General features: G+C 35.8%; 3 protein-coding genes across 5 annotated transcripts; 1 reads left to right on the top strand and 2 right to left on the bottom strand.

The window, feature by feature from the left end:
* Positions 1-362: 362 nt before the first annotated feature.
* On the top strand, positions 363-5,269 carry LOC105647633 (disease resistance protein RPV1). 3 transcript variants are annotated; one of them, XM_037640160.2, is made up of 6 exons: positions 363-783; positions 897-1,272; positions 1,767-2,871; positions 2,980-3,414; positions 3,508-4,395; positions 4,503-5,269. In XM_037640160.2, the coding sequence occupies exons 2-6, from the start codon at positions 983-985 to the stop codon at positions 5,109-5,111; spliced, it is 3,327 nt and encodes a 1,108-aa protein (XP_037496088.1). In that variant the 5' UTR covers positions 363-783; positions 897-982; the 3' UTR covers positions 5,112-5,269. The 3 variants fall into 3 exon arrangements, with proteins under 3 accessions (XP_037496088.1, XP_012089185.1, XP_012089184.1); XM_012233795.4 differs by having other exon boundaries at positions 363-1,272; positions 2,983-3,414; XM_012233794.4 differs by having other exon boundaries at positions 363-1,272.
* Positions 5,270-6,434: 1,165 nt separating this feature from the next.
* Positions 6,435-7,853, bottom strand: LOC149498629 (uncharacterized). The gene has a single exon (XM_089718195.1). It carries the CDS (start codon positions 7,653-7,655, stop codon positions 6,588-6,590), a length of 1,068 nt encoding a protein of 355 aa, XP_089574321.1. The 5' UTR covers positions 7,656-7,853; the 3' UTR covers positions 6,435-6,587.
* A 428-nt stretch (positions 7,854-8,281) lies between these two features.
* On the bottom strand, positions 8,282-16,474 carry LOC105647636 (phytyl ester synthase 1, chloroplastic). Its single transcript, XM_020684742.3, has 13 exons — positions 15,701-16,474; positions 15,478-15,529; positions 14,789-14,844; positions 14,529-14,687; positions 14,323-14,427; positions 13,903-14,009; positions 13,017-13,138; positions 12,020-12,128; positions 11,005-11,138; positions 10,046-10,415; positions 9,599-9,712; positions 9,346-9,431; positions 8,282-9,216 (listed from the first exon to the last, which is right to left on the bottom strand). Exons 1-13 carry the CDS (start codon positions 16,152-16,154, stop codon positions 8,916-8,918), a joined length of 2,169 nt encoding a protein of 722 aa, XP_020540401.3. The 5' UTR covers positions 16,155-16,474; the 3' UTR covers positions 8,282-8,915.
* Positions 16,475-17,289: the final 815 nt, after the last annotated feature.

The raw sequence follows: 17,289 nt of genomic DNA, 5'->3' as shown, positions 1-17,289 counted from the left end.
CTAGAAACAAGCTTGAGAACTCTGGAACAGTACTAATATCAAATTAAAAAAAAAAAAAAAAAAAGAAAAGAAAATCCCAGGAAGCTCTAGCGGAGCTGAGTAATTATCCAGTTCTCAGAATCTGGCGTGTTGAACTGTCTATTATAAAAGGGAAACCACCCAAAATAAAGCCTCAAGACGAAACGACTGCGCTAGGGCATTGAAACTATTAAAATTATCAGGTAACACGCGTTGATTGTAAATAAGATAACAGGCGTTGACAATTGACAATTAAAACTTTCGTTTTCAACCATACGACATCGTTTTTCCATTTTTTAAAATTAATTTCTCAAATAAAAGGGAAAAAGAAATCCAAATCCAATGGCATTTTTGCATATCTTCATTTTCTACAGATAACTGTTTAGAATTCACTGGCGCGTTTGATTGAAGCTCTTTACCGACCCATCACTGATCACTCATTTTCAAAGTCAAGCCTGGTTTGCTTTGGTTTCGCTCTTTTTCTTTTATGGTTTAAGAGTTTGTGTGCTCTGTATTCTTCTACAATTTCTCTATTACTTCTTGGTTTCCAGTTTTAACCAAGAACATTGAAACTTTCATTTCTTTCTGGTCTTAAACAATCTTGTTGTAGTGAAATTAGATGCTTAAAGCAATCAACTTGAATTTAATTTGCATTGTTTTTTAAATTTTGATTATTATATCCCTTTTTGTTTTTTTTGCCTAAAAGCATTTGGGTTGTATCAAGCTTTCGTGCCTCCTCATCATTTCCATCTCTTAAGACTATCTGTAAGTAATTTGTTGAATGGCCTATACAAGAGGGTACCAATACTCTTATCATGTCATCTTAAGCTTTAAAGGTGATGACACTGGCAAGAATTTTAGTGATCATCTTTATGCAGCATTGGAGCAAGCTGGAATTCACACTTTCAGAGATGAAGATGGAATTGAGAGAGGAGATGATGTTGATGTGGAGACTGAAAAAGCGATGCAAGGCTCGAAAATGTGCCTAATAGTGTTCTCCAAAGACTATGCCTCTTCAATATGGTGTCTTAATCAACTTGTGAAGATAATGGAACAAAGGGAAATTAGTGGTTTTGTTGTTATGCCGGTTTTCTATGATGCAGATCCAACACAAGTCTGGGAACAGAGTGGGAGTTATGCAGAAGCATTTGCTAGACATGAACAGCAATTTAAGGATGAGATTGATAAGGTGGAGAAATGGAGGGCAGTGCTTAGAGAAATTACAGATTTGAGTGGGATGGACTTACAAGGAAGGTAATTTCTGAAAAAAATTTCCTTGGTACCAAATCTAACATGTTCAATGGCGTGGTTTCTAAAATAGATGGGATTTTGAAGTTTGATAAATGATATGAACTGGAATATGAAAGATTTGGATCAAAACTCCTTCTTTTCATGTTTCATCCTTGAAAATTTGAGATTAATAGCTAAAAGATTGCCAAAAGAGCAGGTAAAATTAGAAGAACATAAAACTGATAGTGAGAGAGCCTTCAGCCTTATGTCATTCTAATAGATGATTGTGAAGCTTAATTTAACTTTCTATATAAATATTCAGACTATAAAGAGTTAAATTATTTTTGCCATTTTTTTTTAAATTTTTATTTATCATAGAACCAAAAAATTAGCTATGGTACTATCTGTAAAGGGCACATTCAACATATCAATTGCTAATCCAGGTGATTGAAATTCTAAAATTCAGAGAATTGATGCAATCTTTCTGTGCGTTGTACTGCTTTGATCTTGATTTGTAGGCATGAGGCAGAATTTATTCAGGACATTGTCAAAAAGGTTGGAAAAAGACTGAATCGTTCAGTATTACTGCATGCTCCCTCATATTTAGTTGGAATAGATTCTCGTGTAAAAGATATTAACATATGGCTGCAAGATGGGTCAAATGGGTCTTGCATAGCAATAATCTATGGGATTGGAGGTATTGGAAAGACAACCATTGCTAAGACAGTTTATAATCTAAATTTAGATAGATTTGAAGGCAGTTGCTTTCTGGCTAATGTCAGAGAAACCTCGAAAGATCCTGATGGTTTGATTCTCTTGCAGAAGCAACTTATTGAAAAGTTTCTAAATGGAAAGACATACAAAATAAAAAGTGTAGATGAAGGAAGTGTTAGGATCAAAGATGCAATAAGCTGCAAAAGAGTTCTTATTGTTCTTGATGATGTGGATCAATTGGAACAATTAAATGCAATTTTTGGAACATGGGATTGGCTTTATGAAGGAAGTAAAGTGATCATAACAACTAGACATGAGCGTCTACTTGGTGCTTATGAAACATACAAAAAATTTAGAGTTAAGGAGTTGGATGACAATGAGTCACTTCAGCTCTTCAGTTGGCATGCCTTCGGACAAGATTATCCTATTGAAGGTTACAAAGAGCACTCAGAGAAAGTAATAAGCCACTGTTTTGGAATCCCATTAGCTCTTCAAATTTTTGGTTCTTCTCTATCTGTAAATATTGCAGATGAATGGGAAAGTGCATTAGAAAAGTTGAGAGCAATTCCTGATAGTAAACTTCACAAGATTCTCCGAATAAGCTATGATTCTCTACAAGATGATCATGACAAAAATTTATTTCTTCACATTGCCTGTTTCTTCATTGGAAGAAATGGAGATTATGTAATTAAAATATTAGATGGTTGTGAGTTCTACACAAAAGTGGGACTTCAAAATCTCATTGATCGAAATCTTGTCACTATCAATGAAGACAATAAACTGATGATGCATCCTTTGCTTAGAGACATGGGAAGGGAAATTATTCGCCAAGAAGCACCTGAGAACCCGGGGAAACGTAGCCTGCTATGGTATCATGAGGATGCATTTACTGTCTTGAGAGAAAATATTGTATGAACATACTTCTTGTTCTTGTGCATGTTTTTATGTATTTTGCAGGTGCACCAAGATGATCATAATTTTTTTTTTCTTCATTTCTTTTGATTTTCATTTTCGAAGCAGGGTACGGAAGCAATTAAAGGCCTCACCATCAATCTGCGTGCTATAATGGCAGACCAGCAGCATACAATTTCTTGTATAAATTGTGCAAAACGACAATATTATGAAGATCTGATCTCCAAATCCAGGCCAAAACGACTTCGTCTTGGCTTCTTATCCTGGCAATCTGCAGAGATTGGCACTTCAACCTCATTTCCTGTGTCAAATGAAGTAGTTTTTGACACAAAGCCATTTGCAAAGATGCACAAATTAAAACTGCTCCAACTTAGTTATGTAAAACTCATTGGAGGATATGAACATTTTCCTAAAAGTTTAATATGGTTGTGTTGGCATGGGTTCCCTTTGAAATCTTTACCATCCAATTTATACCTGGGGAAGCTTGTTGTTCTTGACATGCGATATAGTGGTATAAAACATGTTTGGAGTGGAAATAGGGTATGATTTTCCCCTCTCGCTCTCTCACTCTCTCCCTCTCTTTTCTCTTATATATAGATCTTCATTAAAAACTTATTTTGTCTTTCTGAACAGGTTCTTGTACAATTGAAAATCCTTAATCTTAGCCATTCCCATGACCTTGTCAGCACTCCTGATTTCTCAGGGCTACCTAATCTTGAAATATTGAAGCTGAAAGATTGCATAAATTTGGTGGAAGTTCATGAATCTATTGCAGACCTCAAGAGACTTGTTCTCTTAAACTTGAAAGATTGCAAAAGGCTCAGGAAGCTTTCAAGAAAATTTGTGATGTTGAGAACACTTGACAAACTTATTCTTTCTGGGTGCTCAAAACTTGACCAGCTGCCCAGCGAACTGTGGAAATTGGAATCACTAAAGGTGCTTCATGCTGATGGTATGGTCAATTCTACTACTACATCACGACAGTCGACCTTCTGGTCCTGGTCATCACGAAGGCAAGGCAGGGAGTCCTCTTTGTCATTGACCTTTCTACCTCATTCTTTAGAATGCCTAAGTCTTGGATATTGCAATCTATCGGATGATGCCATTGACTTCACTAGCCTTCCCTCCTTGAAATATTTAAATTTAAGTGGAAACTCAATTTATTGCCTACCTGAAACCATAAACAGCCTTACTAAGCTTGAGATCCTTATATTAGATCACTGCAAGAATCTCCAATCACTCTCTAAACTTCCATCAAGTTTAAAGGAATTGAGCGCAGAAAACTGTGAAGCATTGGAAAGAATTACAAATCTGCCAAACTTGATGCGATCATTGATGCTAAACCTCACCGACTGCAAACAATTAATTGAGGTTCAGGGCTTGTTCAAGTTAGAGCCAATAAGCAATCTTGATAGGGAAATGGCCAATGAATTGGGCTTCTGCATCTTGAAGTCTGCAGAAAGCATTAAAGTTGAAATGTGCAGCGTTATGATGATGACATCAAGGATTATCCCTCCCCAGGTAGTCTTTAATGTCCTCATCTAATTTCAATCATCTATTCTTTCAAACATCTGTGCATGGTTGGTTTGTCCTTATTTATTTTGTTCATCATGATTTCAATGGCACAGGTTTTACATGAATGTGGCATAAGTAGCATATTTCTTCCAGGAGATGAAGTTCCAGGCTGGTACAACCCGCAAAATGAAGGGTCATCCATATCTTTTAGCATTGCCCAATCTCATGGTTGCAATGTCCTTGGTTTAAACATATGCACCGTGTATACATGCAATAATATACGAAATGGACCAGGTGATCATCTTTACACAAAGGTTTGGAATAAAACCAAGGATCTGAGGTGGACCTATAGCCCAACATTTCATGGAATTCCTGAAACAGATGAGATTATGCTATGGTTAAGCCACTGGAAGTTAGGGGATCAGCTGGAAGTTGGAGATGAATTGAATGTTTCAGTGGTTATGTCAACTGGTTATCAGGTGAAAAAGTTTGGCATCCATGTTGTGTATGAGCAGGAAAAAGAGAATACCCAGCTGAACAGCAAAGAAACAAAGGAAAATATCTCGTCCTGGTACCAAACTTCTGACAATTTGGATATGGAGTTGTACAGGGTAAGAAGGGATGCTTTTTACCTCAGCAATCATGATTATTTAATTCACCAAGAAATATCAGAAAGTGGTTGGGATAACTCGAGGTGGTACAGCCATTTATTTGAGCAATAAACAGAAATTAGAGACGTAAGTTTTTTGCCCAGTTCAGTTCACTGAGATGTTTAGCAAGTTGTTTACTTATGAACCCAGTCATACTTTCATGGTATCTCCTCATCCCCCCGTCATTGTTAATTTTAAGAGTAAAAGTTCTTTGCTTGCGTTTTCCCTGATATGCGTTGAAATTCTCCAATTTATAGAAAGTATTACGTATTTTATAATTCTTTCTTCCATTCCCCTCTAAACGCGAAAACTAGAAAGGTACACGATAAAAGAAAGCCCAAAATATATATTTTTTTTCCAAAAAAAAAAAAAAAAAAAAAAAAAAAAAAAAGAAAAACGAAGAAGAAACCCCAAATTACATAAAAAGCGAAGATAATTTGCCTCACTTGAATTCAATCGAACAAATTACATAAAATGTTATCTCTGCTTACAAACTAAAAACTAAGTATTTATAAGTTAAAGAACCCTTCATTCAAATTTAAAAAAAAAAAAAAAAAGTTAAGAAACCCTAAAAACCAAATAAAATATATTCAATTCAAACATGGCTAATTCTGCTAATTAAAATATAAAACTAAGTAAAAAATATAAAATTAAGTAAATGGCTCAAGACTCACTTTTCTGGCAGATCTGAATTTTTTTTTTATTAATTATGCATTACATGATAGCAAGTAAGGTCAACTCAATTGTACATCATTGATGATCCCGGACGGTTCCCTTCTTTTCTTCTTCTTGGGGAAAGAACCCGTGTCGGACCATACATTAAGCAGTTAAAAATGATCTAACTTGAGAAACCTGTGAATATCTTGAACTTGAAATGCAAATCATGGCCAGAAGAAGATGCATAAGAAGAGAAGAATAAGATAAAAAAAAAACCATTAATTAGGAATTCTCCTTTAATTTAATATAATTGCTTTGAAGGATAGCTTATTTGTGTTAAAGGTTAGAGCTACAGCTCCGTTGAAGTAACATTGATGTAAGTGTTGCTGACGGATTTTGGATGTATTTTGCTGATGAAAATAGTGTAGCTGATTGGAGATTATTTTGCGAAGTCATATAGATTTTATTGTATTTTGTTTTCTTGTAATCTCCATCTCTTCTATTAGATGAAGTCAAATAGCAGAGGTTGAAAAATCTGTGATGTACCTTGCTTTAAGCTTTAGTTTGGAAGACAAACTTCCTTGATTTACGGAGGTTTGATGAATAAACTTTAGAATAGCTCTTGTATAAATATTTTCACTGTGCTGTAATGGAGATTAGATCACATAATTCTTTGCAGAATTTTCCTTCTCTTTCTTAATTCTCTGTTCTTCTAAACCGACAATTTGAGCAGCTATATCAGGAAGCTTATTTAATTAGTTGGATGCAAGTAGTTATCATATTACATTCACTTATGAGCAGCATATAAGAGACAAGCATTGTTAAAATCATCTGAGGAAGCATGTGCTGGTTTAACTAAATAGATAATTTCATTCCCTCTCGATACTGATTTCACATTGTTGTTCCATGATACTTCCTTGCAGCCTCCCTACTGTCAATTGTTGTTGTATACTTATCTTCTGTTGCGTATGGCTGGGATGACAAGTTGAATTTGCCATATCTCTTTGCAGCTTCCTTGTTGTCAATGGTTTCTGTATAGCACGGTTCAGTATATCTGGAGTTTGGAGAAGTATAGACAGAAGGCTTTGCAGCTTCTTTTAGAACCCCTATGGCTGTGTTAATATCACTTGTTGGTCTGGAGAGGTTAGAGTCAGGTGCTGAGGCCCATGTTGACGCACTTGGCCTTTCCCACCCACCATGGGTGATCATGGGCGGCTCAGTGCTTCCTGTATAAGCTGGTCCTGTGTGACGGAAAGGTGGAGCAGCGGTGCCAGAAGGTTTCCCATTTCCGTTGAAGTATCTTGTGTCTGTGTTGGTACCATTCGTTGGTTTTGAGAGGATGGAATTGGGTGTTGCACCCCATGTTGTTTGACTTGGCTTAGCCCATGGCTCCGTGTTGCTATTATACTTGCCAAAGTAATCATAGTTGTTTTCGTATGCATTACCACTGGGCTTTTCCCATTCTTTTTTGCTGTGGTCATTGAACTCACTGCCATAGCTAACAGTATTGTCTTGAAACCCAGTGGGTTTAGCAGTCTGGCGCCGTGTTGATGCATTCATAGGGCTAAACCTGGGTCTGCTAGCCTCAGTTTGCACTTTGGTGAAGAATTCATCAACCTTTGGCGAGCGATCCTTAACTGGGCTTGGAGGGAGATGCCACCTTTCTTCAACAACTTCATAACCCTCCGGTGAATCAGGTGACCTGTAAGGAATATGCTTGTGTTCCAGTGAGTAAGGCGAAATAACATTCTCTTGAACAATTGTTTCAGTTCTTGTAGAAACATAGTAGTCTGAGTTCTGTGTTGGACGAAAGAAAACAATTGGACTCTTCCTCCCCTCAGCATCAACGATGACTGGCCGGCACACATGATCAGAGGCATAGCTTGGCTTGCTGCAATCATCGATTCTTGCTGAATTGGAGGCAGAAGAGCTTCTGTATGGGTAACTATACCCAGCCATAACTTGACCTTTCTCCTGTAAAGCACTATATTACTTCCTCTCCTGCTTTATGAAAAATGCTTCTGTTACTTTCTCTTATATAGACCCTCACATGAACTGACGTAAGATTCGACTTACCGGTAATAGGACCATATACTGCTCTTTTCTCTGCAATGTGAAATTCCCTCTAATTTACATTCAGAATCATATTCTATATATTCATGAATATGGCAAAATCATTTTGGTGTAGCTTCAGCATGCAGAATTTATGATGCTAACCTGATGGGCATAAAGGAGCGAAAGAAAAGGCAACAGAATCAACTTTAACTATCTAAGAGATAACTTAAAGGTAAGCTTTTTTATTCATTAGGCACGTGTCAGATATTGAAGAATTTTCACCTCTTCCATTAAATAAAAAGTTGACAGAACCACGTTCTGCTTATTCTAGATTATGACCTTCATTTCTTGGAAGACAGTTACTTTATTTTTTTATTTATTATTTTTTTTTAGATGAAAAGAAAATATGTTGAACTGAGAGGAACGTTATTACACCATGAGTCAGAAAACAGAACGTCCAACAAAACTGAACATCACTGTCTTCCCATTTTCTCCAACTTGTAGAAATTTGATTCTATGCAATTAAGAAGTTGGGAGAATCACATTCCATTCCATTTGAAAAGTATAATGATTTCCTCATCTTGCTATCAGCAAGGCAAAGTAACTTAAATTTTGAAAAAAAAAAAAAAGAATACAATAACAATAACAAAATAATAATAATAATAATAACATTACAAGCTGTAGGCTGTACAAATTGTTGTTAGTGAGAAGGATTGGTGGTGGCACTGCAGTCAAGATGTGGAACAGGACGGTCAGGTGGCATCTGATCAGGCAGTGTACGACAGAGACCTATATTTCAGTGGTTATGAGAGCAAATGGCTCGTGAGAACCCGTGTTGGATTGGATTTTTTCCGGCTGAATGAAGACTTTTTCACGACAAGGAAAGTTTACTTTGTCGGTTGAAATTCCTCTAATTCATTTCAAGGAATATGTTCCATAGAGACAAGATTATTGTTACAGATGATATCAAGAAAGTGAAATTTAAGCAAGAGAGCTAGTAAAGCATGATTTCTTTCTACGCAATTGCCTTGCTCAAGTTTTTCTCAACTATCAGAGTAATACAGTATTCATTACATATATTTTCTTTTGTACGCTATTCACTTTCAGCAAATGAATAGTTTTGCAGAAGGTTTAAGACTAGGTAGTTTCTTGTCTATATATTTTTCAAGGATCAAATGCTGGAACTTCATGCAAAGGGGAATGTAATGCACGATATAATGTTCTGTTAATGATATTCCTGTAAGGATCTTCTTTTCGCTTCTTCAACAAATAGTCTATATTGCTTTTAACTTGAGATTTTACCTGCAAGTACAACTCATTTGCAGAACCTTTGTCTTTAAGCAGCTCTTCTTTTCCATTTGTTTCTATGGGCTTCCCAAACAGGAAATAAAAGCGACCAGGTAGTTTGGGCAAAAGCGCCGGGATAAATAATTCTAGATTTGCAACCTCTCCTAGACTCTCGTCCCTATAATCAGATTATGATCTTTCTCAACAACAGAATCCATATAGAAGTTCTAGCTAGTATCTTTTAAGCTGACATGGTTTTCCATTTCTAGGAAGCAAGTAAATGTCATTGTATATAGAGATTAATCACCTGATTTTTGGAGCAGCGAGAGTAGCCTCTCTAATATAGTGATTAACCACAGGTATCTTCATTAGATCATGGTAATCGAGGACAAACTGCCACATCCAGACAATAGCATAGAATTGTTATAATAAACATAAAATAACTGCTAACTGAAGTTTGGAAGTGAAGGAAACAAAAACACCTCTACCATCAGTACTAAGCGCTAGTATTGAAATGAGATATTGCAGTCAAAACGGAAAAACAAGAGAGCCAAACTCACTTCTGCTATATCATCTTCTCCTACAGAACCAAATGGCACAATTGTAGCCCCATGCCTTGCAGCCACTCTCACAAACTCTTGCTGATCAGGCCAAAATAACTTATACTCTTCACCCTGGAAATCACACTAACTGTTATAAGTGGAAGGAAGCTTTGAAAATAAGCAATAAATAATAGTAATGGTGGTGCAGTATCATACAAGCAACTCTGCTTCAGGCTGGGAAAAACTGAAACTACTAGTATGGTACCTATGGCTAAACAATAACCTGTGAATATATAAAGCAACCTTACTATTTTTTATCCTCCACCAGCCTGTTAATAATTTGTTTGATGAAATCAGACCAATATTGTTGATTCAATTAGGAAAAACGACAGAAAATTATATCTATGATTTAGCTTCCAAAAAAAAAAAAAAAATGTTGAAGTGAACGCAAGAAAGTTGGTGGACCTTGTAATGCAAAGCCTCCCGTATACCTCCCGGATAAAGAAGCACATGTGCTTCTGTTGCAAGCAATCTGAAAATATTGCTTGCTGAGACAGGTACTGCACTCGCCACTTTAACCCAATCAGCTAAAGAAAATTCACTGGATGACTCCTCAAACCTCCTACTAAAAAGTACTGGATGAGCTAGACCACGCACTTGAATGTTCTTCTCTCTCCAGAATTCTCCAATAAGGGAAAAAACTTCAAGTCCCATCAGCATATGGGAGCCAACTAATAAGACAGGACCTTTATTTGGAACTCCAGCAAGACCTCTCACTATCCTTCCATTGTCCAGAGTTGAGAACATAGCAGAACCAGCAGCAAAGTTCAAAAGCCTGAAATATATGTGAATATGGTTATTAGCTAGACCAACTGACCAACGAGTCTGATCAAGGATAAGCATGCTAGCAACTTAAAGGAGTTTTTTGCCTTTTCATCTCCATCACTTTAGTTGTCTTTTTAACTCATAAAAGAAAAAGACAAGTGTAGCCACAAACAGAAAAAAAAGAAGCGCCCATGATTGAAATTGAAGTTCTAAAAATTTACTTCAAGTACATAGAAAAGAAAAGGTTGATTAACCTTGCATAAAAATTATAGGAATTTTAAGAAATTTGGTTTGATTTCAGTTTTAATGGAAAAAGAACTGAACTTTTTTTTGTTCAGTGCAGTTTTTATTACTTAAAACTGAAAAAAACTAAAAATCCTAAAAACCAAATTAATTTAACTGAAAAATTAAGTCAACTGAAAAACCAAACAAATCAAATTGATTCAGTTTGATTCTACAAATAATTCAGTTCAGTTTTTTGTAGGCACTCATCAAACCAAATCAACCCAACGCCCACCCCTAGATTTCAGTGAGCTAGATCAAATTGCATCCCAAAAGTGTTCATTAAGAGACAACATATGACAAATCTGCTGAATTACCCTGGTACTTCATTACTGACACATTTGAAGTCTGACATGCTAGGAGGTAGAAAGTCTGAGACAAAATCAAGCCTTCTTGAACGGCGGTATTTGCCAGTACCTTTAATAATAGTGAGCAAATTAATGCCCTCTTCCTGTGATCAAAAGAGGAGACTATTAATGCAGGAATAAAGAAGATAAAACAAGATTCAAGTTTGTCCTCCAGTGAAAGTGTTAAAGAATTGAAGCTTAGGGGCAGTAAAGAATCAAGCTTCTGTTCAGAAAAATAACTGTACAAGCTATATGCACAACTAATGAAGTTGTCTTTCTCATAACGTGAAGTTGTTCAGTGTAAGTCATTATATGTTCAAAAGCTTATTGTATACTGTTATAAATGAAAACTTGCATGAAATGCTTTCAGTTCACAGCCTATGTGCGGAAAACAAAAATGCTAAGTGCAATTATCTAGACATCTACATTAATTTCATGTCTGCAATCAATTAATTTCCAACTGTTATCGATTCAGATGTGGGGCTTATGGATCAAAAATGCATTGAGAACATGTCGAAACAAAAGCACAAAAAGAAAATATACACAGCACATAGCCTTGAAGTAACTGTGGCACCACTTTCTCTGATCGAGAGAGGCATTGTAAACAACAGCTAGAGCAGTTAATCCCCGAAACTATGCTTCCCAGATGAACCCCCACTCATGAGAAATTGGAATTTAAAGAGAAAGAAATGGGATTCCATCCGAGGACCATTTTATCAAGAGATAAACAGAATACACGCAAGACGGTCAACATAGAGCTGACCCCGATAAGTTCTTATTCAATGATCAGTGATACAAGGCATTGATTCAACTTTAACAGCTCGTGCAAAATTTTGATATAACCAAAAGGTCTAATGATTTATAACTTAAAAGTGCATAAAAGAAGTCTCCAAATTTGAATTCATTCATCCAAGGCCCTGCATGAACACATATACACACATAAAGGCATTTATTTCAGATGTATAACATGCTTCTTCTCACATACCAGTAGAAGTGTGTGCCCGTTGTCTTTGAAGTTACGAACTATGCAATTCTGTAGTGAACTGCTAAGACGCTTGGCTTCGTCGCGACTAGGGAGCATATAATCCTTGCCACTATAATGAATACACCAACAAACTTCAGTATTCCATTGATCTTTACCAATTCTAAAATGAGAAGCACGCAATATCAGAAAGAAAATCAAGCATGTAAAAATTTGGGCTAAGCATTAGTTTCTGATAAGGGAAAAATATTTGGTCCCAATTTAAATAACCAAACACTTATTGCTATCAGATGTATACAGACGTGCCAAGCAATAACTAACAATTACATTTGTCTAAACCTGGCTACTAAATGCCTTAGTCTAGGAAACTTTCAGCTGTTCCCATTATTTGAAAAAAGAATACAGGAAACAGAAAAAGAAGAAAAAAAGGCATGCATCTTGATGTTTGGAAGAAACAACTGCTGTGAAGAACCTTTAGGACTCATCAGAGCAAGTGAAAGGTGGTTTCATTTAAGCATATCTACTTTGACTTATTACTTTAAACTAGAGTAATCTTATTGGATAAGGAAACTTGGAGATGAGGCTTTGAATTATAGGGAAATCAGCATTCTAACCTCTGGGCATGTTCTTCTGATGCTAAAGAAACATTAGCTTTCAGGGTATTTTATGGTGTCTTTTACAAATTTTTATGAAAGCTGATAAAGCACGCTAGACTCTCTTTAACCTATGAAAATGTCGGTCTTAAGATTCTATTGTTACAAAAGTGAATTAAGGCTTAAAATTTTACACTTCCTTCAGCAACATTAATGAAATTGTATAATTCAGCATAGTAGTTAGATATGCATCATGATTAGTGAGTAAATAATTATATAAAATAACGATCAAGATGCCAATTTTGAAATTACTTTTAGGAAACATCTGATATGCAAACCAGAGGAGAAAGATATAATATATGAAGAAAGAATAAAAGAACCACATTAAGTCAAGGGAAAATGAAGACCTAACAAGCACCAGCACTTCAGCTTTTACAGCATGAAGACGTGCATTGACATAAGCAGCAGCTGATTTAAGCAGTTTCAACTTCCAAAGAAGAGTATCCTTCGGAATGATATCGGCCAAAACCTGAAAATAAAGATATTAACATATATGCATATTCCTAAGAATAATATTTAAACAGATGAAAATAGTGAAAATGACCTGAATGCACATTAAGCATTTTATTTTACCTCAGAACCAAGTCAGTCTTTCAATCACACAACATGTAAATCACCTATTTTATTTTTATGTACAGCCATTTCCACTTATTCAACGAAATAAAAATAAAATAAATTTTTTATTAGATGGTTGAACTGTATCTAAAATTCTAAGAAAATAGAAAGGTTAATTATTCTTTTTTTTTTATTATTATTTTTGCTTACAAAACTGAGAGCGTGAGAGAGCCGTTAAGGATTTCACAAGAAAATTTTCAAATTTCAGAACAAAAGATTGGTATTTTCCAACAGCTGTAGTATAATTCTAAAATCTTGTTGCTGATAGCCTTATTCAGCCCATGGCTAACGTCATATTCCTTTCAATTACTTTGCTAGTCGACTGTAACAAGCATTTAGAAACACCTGCTAGGATCTCTAATGTATTACCGTGTTTACACAACAGTGCAAATCATGCCTAGTATGAAGCATAGTTTATTCAGAAACACGGAAAATTAGCAACATGGTGGGAATTCAGAATCAATTTTATCTACTATTCTGACCATTTTGTGCCCAGGAGACAAATATTCCAAACAGAAACTCCAGTTGTGAGAAATTAAACACATCACGAGAGACCAGAAGCAATTAAAAGGAAAGAAATAAAAAGAAGTCTAGGCAGCACTATTATTAATTTCTTACAGAAAGTAGTGGTATCAAATCAACAAGATTGCCAGAGAGTTTTTCAATTTTTGATCTAGGAGGAAGCGCATAGTCGATATCAACCATTGCCATCTTCAATGGGTCTCCTGGTCATTAAAGGAAAATTAGAAAAAAAAAAAATAGAGCAATTTTCTCTTTTGGATGAGGAGAATAAATTATTTGCATTATTTTTATTGGAGACCAAAGCAATGTCAAACTGTAAAAAATTCTTCCTAATATTGACAGTTAAAGCCTTATAAGATATCTGATTTAGATGTTCTGAATGTTACCAAGTGCAATACGAATCAAAGGGTTATTCAAGTAGATTCATGCTACATGTCCCCAGATCTAAATTTTAAGCAGTAAAAACTAGAAGAACAAAAAATAGAAATATAGAGAAAGAGATCATGTATGGTGTACCCATAATGAAGCTAAGAAGATAGGAGACTGCATTATTAAACCCATCAGGTAAAGCCTCTAAGACAGTAAGCAAGGGTTGTAGTTGTGACCTGCCAAATGATGTAGCTAAAACAAAAGGCAATAAATGTCAGACTAAGATGGAGAGTAGCAACAAGGTCTTGCCAAAGATAAGTGTGAAAAAGGTTCCCGTTTAGCTTGGAACAGACCTGGATTAACCAGTATCAACACAAGGTCAATTTTAGGATTACGGGCAGCAACAGCAAGTGCTAGACATCCCCCCAAAGAATCACCCACTAGATAAATGGGCTTAGCTGGTGACGAAGCTTGCTCAATTCTCACAGTTTCTTCAACAAATTTCACCAACACTTCATGAAATAAAATTCGTCGTGGTGAATTATCAATACAGAGGCATTAAATAACTCGAAAAGGTTAATACCAATAAGTTTCCAGGATCAAAGACTAATACTTTCGAATTGTGTTCTGTCATACACTGGAATATGAAGACACTGAACTTCAAACACCCTGCACTCATGAAAATTATAATAGTAGAAATTACGTTTTCAACTGAGCCAAAAATAACAGAGTCAAACATGAATTAACCATTTGGCATTACAATTTACACTGGTTACAACATGAAATTGAAAGAGGATAGATTGTTAACTAGCTCTTTGAAATAGGGTAATTCATGCATCTTGTATGAAAGCACACAGCACACACCACCATGCACAACAAAAAGGGCCAAAGGCATTGAATTCAGACATCGATAGATCATGCACTATTACATGGTCACATTTATGTATTGAAACATATGTTCACAGCTTCCTTTGCTGAAAAGCATCAATGCAATAAATTTGGATCTGTTCAAACAGTTTTTAAAGAGGATGCTCATGCAGAATTTCACCCTAATGTGAATTTTCAATCGGCAAACAGATCACAATATAATATTAGCAATCTGTGTTCTGGGAACAGTCATCTGAGAGCAGATACAGATTGTTCCAAGACAGTGCCTATTTCATTTCCCATACAACATGATTTTAACATGCTTTCACTGTCGTTTTTGTTTTTGTTTTGTTTTGTTTTTTTTTTTTTTTTTTTTCAGATGGATAACCAAAAACATATTTGAGTTATAGTAAAGGCAGAAACAAAAGAACTTACCTCCCAAGAGCTTTATGGTGCAAAGTAAGTCCCAAGCCAACACCATCGATCCCTGTATGCATCAAAGCCAAATGAAAAATTCAAAATTTTAAAATCCTAAAAGATTTCACAGCTAAAAGTTGAATTCACGAAAAACTGATCAAGCACCAAATGTTCTCTCTCTATAGAACTTGTAGCACAGTCAAATCTCAACTTAGAGTCTCCACGAGGGGGCAACGATTACCTGGTAAAAACAGAAGAATTGGAGAATTTTTTAGAGGTTTCCCGCATTCAACAGGGCAAAACCAACGAGGTGGCCCTCCATCAGGCCTAATCATATCCTTGGCGACATCTAGATAATCCTTTACTGTGTTAGTTCCATATCCATCATCCCACAACACTTTCAAACCTTGTGAAACATCTTTCACCCACTTTTTCTCAACTCTAGACTTCGATCTACCATCTCCTTCATCAATTAAAGGCCCAGTTTCCCCTTTCTCCCTAACGCATCCATCAATAAGAGCTCCATTCTTCTCTTTCTGTCCAATGAAAGAAGTTCCATTCGCTGAAACTGAATCAGATGACAGCGCTGTCGAATCATGACTACCCAAACACTTAACCCTCACTTGAAACTGAGGCTTCATTTCTGAATTTTTCAAAATATAAGGTGATGACTGGAAATAAAAAACTGATGCCATGGCTTGAACAAGAAATGGCAGACAGCTTTAATCTTTTATAAGTTTCTAAAGGAACAACTTAGAACTCCTCTCAATTATCCAGCAACTACAACAAAATTTGGAGAACTTCTCAAGTGCTTGCACTTGAAAAGGGCTTCAAATTAACGCAGATGCTTAGAGAACCACAAGCCTCTTATTATAATTGATAACCATTTTCCATGATTTAACACTGAACAACTTGGGAATTTCTTCAAGAACAAGTAAGCAGTAAAGTTAGACACTTAGGCTTTTCAAGTTCTGCTAGCAACACTCCAACTTGAACAATCACAGCGTCCTGTTATCTGTGTTTTATAGACCCTTTTCCAGATTCGCCTACCAAAAGAATATGAACTGCTTTCACGTGCCAAATTAGGGAATTCAACTTGAAGTAGCAGCAAATGAACCAAGCATGCTGAGAATGTCTCCCTAAATTACTCTAACTGAAACACTCATACCTTTCATGCCCTTCTTGCTAATATTAAAAAACTAAAAAAGAACCAAACACGGGGAAAAAAACTTGAAGGGGAACCAGAAAACAAAATGAAGTGGACAACTTCTAGAACAGGTATTTGAAGTTCTTATGTGTGACATATCTCAAGGAATGTAGTTCATTGGAATGAAAATGATGAAGTGACGTATCTCAAGGGAAGTGAGCCAATGCAAAAAAAAAAAAAAAAAAAAAAGGGCCAAGAGACTTGAAAACATTTTACCTGTATTTATTCTTTTGAGCCTGTGATGTTCCTTTTTTAAGTAACTGAATGCAGTTAATTTTCAATATTTCAGCTTTTCTTTCTCGACGGTTAGTAGTTAGCACATACTGGAAAGTTCAGTTGGTCTTATTGCAGAATTGCCACTGGGCTGTAATCTCATTGCTTTAAAGAGTTTTACATAGCAATAATGGAACTCCTTGCCGCAGCTACACTGCTGACGGGTACGTCTTCGTTATATGCAAGTGAACCAACCTCTAAAATTAAAGGGAAAAGTGAATTTTCCTCGATAAAGATTAAAATATTTAATCTCTCTTTTGTTTCCGGAAGATAGTAAAGTATTTTAGAATTTTATTATTATATATGAAAAAAAAGATATATTATGACAGTCGTCGCCTGGCTAGTTTGTG

This window comes from Jatropha curcas, chromosome 2 (assembly GCF_041381405.1).
Source record: "Jatropha curcas cultivar XTBG-Jc1 chromosome 2, XTBG_Jcur_1.0, whole genome shotgun sequence".
Taxonomy (NCBI): Eukaryota; Viridiplantae; Streptophyta; class Magnoliopsida; order Malpighiales; family Euphorbiaceae; genus Jatropha; species Jatropha curcas.
This window is presented reverse-complemented; position numbering and strand designations above follow the sequence as displayed.

Bases quoted from the DNA above. Each gene is read 5' to 3' on its own strand.
- LOC105647636 (XM_020684742.3), bottom strand. From the start codon at position 16,154: ATGGCATCAGTTTTTTATTTCCAGTCATCACCTTATATTTTGAAAAAT. The intron at 15,530-15,700 runs GTAATCGTTGCC...TGATGCATACAG, and splicing joins AATTCTTCTGTTTTTACCAG to GGATCGATGGTGTTGGCTTG. The intron at 14,428-14,528 runs GTCTGTTCCAAG...CTTTTGTTTTAG, and splicing joins GTTGATACTGGTTAATCCAG to CTACATCATTTGGCAGGTCA.
- LOC105647633 (XM_012233794.4), top strand. From the start codon at position 800: ATGGCCTATACAAGAGGGTACCAATACTCTTATCATGTCATCTTAAGC. The intron at 1,273-1,766 runs GTAATTTCTGAA...CTTGATTTGTAG, and splicing joins GGGATGGACTTACAAGGAAG to GCATGAGGCAGAATTTATTC. The intron at 4,396-4,502 runs GTAGTCTTTAAT...TCAATGGCACAG, and splicing joins CAAGGATTATCCCTCCCCAG to GTTTTACATGAATGTGGCAT.
- LOC149498629 (XM_089718195.1), bottom strand. From the start codon at position 7,655: ATGGCTGGGTATAGTTACCCATACAGAAGCTCTTCTGCCTCCAATTCA.